The sequence below is a fragment of the Teleopsis dalmanni genome, chromosome X (assembly GCF_002237135.1).
Source record: "Teleopsis dalmanni isolate 2A chromosome X, ASM223713v2, whole genome shotgun sequence".
NCBI lineage: Eukaryota > Metazoa > Arthropoda > Insecta > Diptera > Diopsidae > Teleopsis > Teleopsis dalmanni.
In genome coordinates this window covers 9,506,201-9,512,200 of record NC_051848.1, presented here as the reverse complement: position 1 = coordinate 9,512,200, position 6,000 = coordinate 9,506,201, and the positions used below count along the sequence as shown (strand labels likewise).

Sequence of the window (6,000 nt, the reverse complement as noted above, 5' to 3'; positions counted from 1 at the left end):
CTTTTCAGGATTAAAAGAGAAAAAAAAAACAATTTCAATTCAAATTATAATTAATTTAATTTTATTTTACTTCTGTGACAATGTAAATATCAATGTTTCGCTTTCTATGATGCTGTACCCATGTTTCCCAAGATTAATATGAGCAATGGTTTTTAAAATTGAAACTAACTTCCCATGAAGTTAGCCAGTCGAAGAGCTCTCGACATGGATGTATTTTCAATTGAAATTGATAGGATTAAGGATATTGAACTTGATGATAGTTCTGTAGATTAATTTCAACAAATTTAAAAATATTTATAAACAATTAATTTAGTTTTGTTCTTTCATTTCTAGATTGTTGAATATGAGTTATGGGTGTTACAAATAAGGGATCTATTTTGGTCGCAGTGCGATTTATGGTAACAATGTAGAGGAGTAGAGGAATTGATGAAGGTCTGAAAATAAACATCAAATTTTTTTAAAAGGATAGGATAATGATACTAATCCCTAGCTACGCCACTGAAGCCGTTATACAGGAAATCTATTTTATTTTAAAAACATATTAAAAGCATTTATTTAAGCGAAAAAGAATTTAATTTATTTAATGGACATGACAAATATTTTGGCTTTTTAATTCGCAATGGAATGGAACATTTAGGCAATCAGAGGCAAATGCGGCAATAAACGAAATGTTCAAAACGTTTTGTAATGATTTTGAAACATTTATTTTGCAAAAATCTAACAATGCACATCAATTAACAGAGAAACTCTTGCCTTAACAGCGCCGTGTAAAGTTGCCACCTACACAAAGTCGCGCTTTAGCAGCAGCTGGCAGTACTCGTATTCGTATAAAAAAAATAAATTCACAAATGTAAGACGTGCAGTTCTGTAGAGCCTAAGTACATAAGCAGCTAAGCGAAGCTGGGTTGAATAATTTTGGATAATGCATAGAGTATTGAAACCTTAAACCTAACCTCACCCGCTATGTTGGTTAACTGCAGTTTTTAATTGAGACTTTATCGCAATAATTAAAGCCAACATTGTGGCGGCAAATGCCTGGCTTCCTCTTTGCCAAATATCAGTAACACAAGAAATTCTTAAGAGATTGCAAACATTTATTAGACAAAATTCAAAATTTAGCAAATAAATCATTAGTTGCATTCGTTCCTGGCTTAAGTGTATCTCAACCGTGTGGAACGCAGTTACGTTTAGCGAAAACGTGACAAAACCAACCTTTCGACAACAGCAAGCAGAGAGGGAAGGAAGCAGCAGGGCAGTAATTTCAACCATTTCTATGTATCTCCGACAATTTTAATTATTTTTATTTATACAACATATAAAATTTATAATTTGAAAGCATTATAACAATGCATGTAGGCTTGTGTGTTCAAGATTAATAATATATAAAAAATTATTCACTTCAATAACTGAAAGTCAATATAACGCTTCATGGTTGTATCTTGTATCTCGCGTTTTGGGTATTGATTATTGGTTATTGGTTACTGGTTACTGGGTTTTAGGTTGACTGTGCTTGGCCTACCTGTCATTTTTTTGCATGATTTTCTGGCAATCGTTGTTCTCGAGCAGATTGCGTAGATTTCGTGTTAACTTTGTCATGTTGTGGTTTCCAATTAATTAAAAGTTCAATACAGTTGCATAATTAGTTAAATGTTTGTTCAACATCACGAATACGTGTACGGGCAGGCTTCTGAGCGCTTGTCAAATTAATCAATTCGGCATAAATTATTTATTATTTTTTGAACTTTGAATAACATGAACTGCTGACTGTTGACTGTTCTTTCAGTAGACATGTATTTATAAAAAATATATAAAAATTAAATACAAATAATCAGTACAAAAAAATCTATACTATTTTGATAAATTTATTGATTGATATTTTCAGCTAAAAACAGTTGATTAATAATCAACTTTTTAAAGATCTCCAAACAATTTGATCCACCATAGCTTAACATACAACCATCAATAGGCGTGTTACTCCATTTAATATAAGTGGGAAAAAGCTAAAAAACAGTAATGAGTGTATAGTAGGTATTGAATGGAACAACATTAGCTTAAATAAATTCTATGACAGTGAGTATTATTTATAGATCTAATTCTGGACGGCTATATTAGTTAAACCCTATATCACATTTACCTGCACAGCATTATTTCTATATAGGCAAATAATAAAGTATTTCAAAGGCAATCATTTCACCTGCACAATTTATTCATTTAATAAACTCTAATAAGAACTGGGAGGTGTTGAACATAAGATAAAAAACTCCTAATATAATGTGTAACTAATATTTGCAGCCAGTGAAATGTTACAAGCATTAATATTTTGAAGCCAAAATAACTATTCATTTCTAAAGATAATATTTGATACAAATGCCGGCAACAAATTCCCTTAAGTTCAGATAGACATATATGGTTTCTACGCAAGCATCAATACATATGCACATATCGTCAAATCAACTCAGTTGATTAGATTTATTAAATAAATTGTATTTTTTTAATCAATTGAATATTTTATGCATCTATATTTCAATTTATATTTAACAAATTGACTTAAGTCAAACTTAACATTTTCGAGTTCCACGCAAACGCCTATAAACATAAACACTAAAGTTAAAAGAATGTTCGTTTTTCAGCTTTCCAAACTCCAATAAGCATATTAAACCATTATTAAAAATTCAAATTACTGAAATCAGTACTGCAAAGTTATTAAGAATTAAAGTAAACTTAATAAGAATTGTAAATATTTCATACATATATTTTCTTGGTCACGTAACGTGGCCAACACATTATACCGAATGAGAATTGTAAGCACTTATTTGTGATAATATCTTCGGAATAGCTCAAATAATCAATGCGTTACCAATCAACTCACTTGATTTTCATTAATTGTATAAACAGTACTTTTTAAATTTTTACGCATTTATATATAAGGAGTACCCTAAAGTCAAAATATATTCCTTTTTTACTTTTCCAAACTCTAATAAGCATATTAAATCATTATTAAAAATTCAAATTACGTAACTTAGTACTGAGGAATTATTAAGCTTTAAAGTAAACTTAATAAGAATTATAAGCATTTTATGCATTTTTTGCATTTTTTTTGTTGAGACAATAAAAAACAAATTATGCAAAATATATATGAGAATTGTCAGCATTTATTTGTTATAATTTGGTATTATTTAACAAATTCTCAGTTTACTTAATTAAATGAATGAATTATATTTTAAACCAGTTGAATGTTTTAAACATTTATATTTCAAAACTAAACTGACAATTTATTTTGAAGTGTTAAATGTATTTTATTTGTAATATGAGGAAAGTTGTTTTAGGCATTCATGCATTCGTTTGAAATCAAATATTTTAATATATTTAATGTACTTATTAATATAATTAATAATTTGTAGTGTATCACAAAAACGATTAATAAATTCTGCTTCTTATAAAAAATTGTATAATTTTACAGTTGTTAAGTATATGACTGATGTACTAGTAAACATAAAACTTTTAAATAATTGCATATATAAAGCAATATTTAAAAATATATATATACAGATTTTGACTTCTAATGTCAAGATATGCTTTGTTGTCCTTTATGTGTATAATACAGGTTTCATCAACTATGTAAAGATTGATTTAGTTTGAAAAACTGCTATCTGCAATGAAGTACTTCCGATAATTAGTATCGGAAGTGCTTGGTCGTTTCGAATTGGTTTCAACGTCTTACAGGAACAGTCTTTTGTCATTGATATGTGCGTGAGAGAATATTTTCGCATAAGGATGAAAGTAAGTGGGATTAAGGCCCTTCAGGTTGTAACAAATATCTCAAACCTCTTTAATATTCCATGGAATTTTATTACTAGTGTTAGATTGGATGCTAGAACGTGAATGTAAGGAAATGGCTGATGAATTAACCAAGAGAGGATCAAAGATATTCTGAATTTATCCTGAACCTTTCTGTGAGCTCACAATAAGCTACTTTATTGAAATTGTCAGGAAGACGTTGAATGAATTCTAGGACATTAATGTAAGGAAATGGCTTATGAACTAACTAAGAGAACTAACTACCTCTACATGGTAGGCACCTTGACGTGGTGTAGGGGCTTAGCTACAACTCGGACTATAAATATGAATATTCGCAATCACCTGGCATTTGTCAGACGACTGTGAATTTTTAACGTTTCTAGAACGAGGTGTACAACCAAGATCTACCTTTAGGTAGTTTTGTGTTGTCATGTAGTCTATGTTTTGTTGTTTTATGTAGTTGTGTTTGTTTTATTTTACGTAGTATTTGTAGTAGTAGTAATTTTATGTGTATTAGTAGTAACTTTATGTAGGCTGACTGACGTGGTCCGAATGGCTACTATAACATCTTAGCGTCTCGGGGAGTAGATGAGTCTTTGCATTTTGGTGCTACTCATTAAGTTCGTTAGTCAATCGATCGGCCTTTAATGGAAGTTTAGTTGTTTGTAGGATCGATGACCCCAAAGCAGTTAGGTCATGTCTCTGCTGGTTTTTGGGGTCGCCAGCAACTAGGCGGGGTGAAGGAAAACACCCTGGGTTTGATTGAAGATATGAAACAATCTATAGTTTTTGTACCTAGGATGTATGGTGTATGGTGTAGTATGTGTGTATGTATGAATGAGACCCGAACAACCCCCCAATCTACGGTGGAACAGCTATGCCTGTAGGAACTTGGTCACGGGGCTAGTGATGACCTTAATAGCGAACTGCGGATACCAGGCGACCTCCGCTTTCAATTTGCCTTCTGTCGGTAAATGGGCTCTGCCGATGGCGACTTTATACTTCCCTAATACTCGTGGGATATCATATGGATACGTCTAATGAACAAACTAAAGGGGATGATGCTACCCTTATCGCATCAAACACTACTGCTGTCGGGCAGGGAATTAACAACGACCAGTCGACTGTTGTGTCACAGGTCAGTGAACCTTTTGCAGATGGTGCTGTTGTGCACATCTGCAAAAATATACACGCTGTGGAAAATGTTGTTTTTCCACAGTATACTGATGCTAGCAGCACAGAAACTGAAGGGTCTGATGCTGCCTCTATTGACATTGACGTACATACAATCCATAATATATATTAATATAAATATATATATAGATGTTACTAATAAAACTCATACATACATATATATTATATCTTAAATCCAAAGTATGCTTTTATCTTATCGCACGTACATCTTTCTATGATATAATAAGTATTTAATAATTGCGCGAATAAGTTTCAATTTCATAGAAATTTCTTCAGTAACTCACTTTCAACCGCAAACTCTTAGTTTCACACAAATCGTCTAAACTCACCTGCAAAGAGTAAAAAAAGAAAAATTTTAATTTAAATTTACATAGAATTCATTTAAAAAAAAATAATGTATATAAAAAATAAAAAATAACTAAAATAAAACTGAAATTATGTCGTTACTTTATCTAATCACTTTATATTGCTAATTAAAAACAAAATTAATTATAATTGATAATTGGATTTTTTTCTTGCCATGTATCTGGATTAACGTGTATTTTATGACCTATAATAATTTTAAGTTTTAATAATTTTTATCATTTTCTATATATATACATATATATATATATATATATTTCTTTTTTTCTATATTATTTTCTTTTTTAATACTGCTTCTATTTTTCTATAAATATGAACGTATATATATATATACGTATATATATTTTTTTTTTTTTAATATTGCCTGCATGTGGTAACCAAGAAATCAAGAAAGCACTTAGATTTTGTTCAGTGTAGGTTTCAAGATATTTTTAACTAATAACTTGGATTAAACGAGTATGAACGGTTTGAGTTCGCTTGCAGGCCTGCAAATTTATTGCAATTAGCATTGCGGCATATGCAAGTGCATTTCGCAGATATGAAAACTGCCTGCATTCAAGCATGAGTTGAGGTTGCAAAATTATGAGACATAACAGCAATAAGCGCGGCTCATAGCTACCAAATGAGTTACGAGCGCATGGATTG

General features: G+C 30.8%; 1 protein-coding gene across 1 annotated transcript in view; it reads right to left on the bottom strand.

Moving 5' to 3' along the window:
- Positions 1–5,180: 5,180 nt before the first annotated feature.
- The window catches only part of LOC119687535 (cadherin-related tumor suppressor-like), a 98,541-nt gene continuing 97,721 nt past the window's right edge, over positions 5,181–6,000 (bottom strand). Inside the window, exons 2-3 of the mRNA XM_038101876.1 lie at positions 5,277–5,321; positions 5,181–5,204 (exon numbers count right to left, since the gene is read on the bottom strand). Of these exons, the coding sequence (XP_037957804.1) occupies positions 5,181–5,204; positions 5,277–5,321 (69 nt within the window). The remainder of the gene's footprint in view (positions 5,205–5,276; positions 5,322–6,000) is intronic.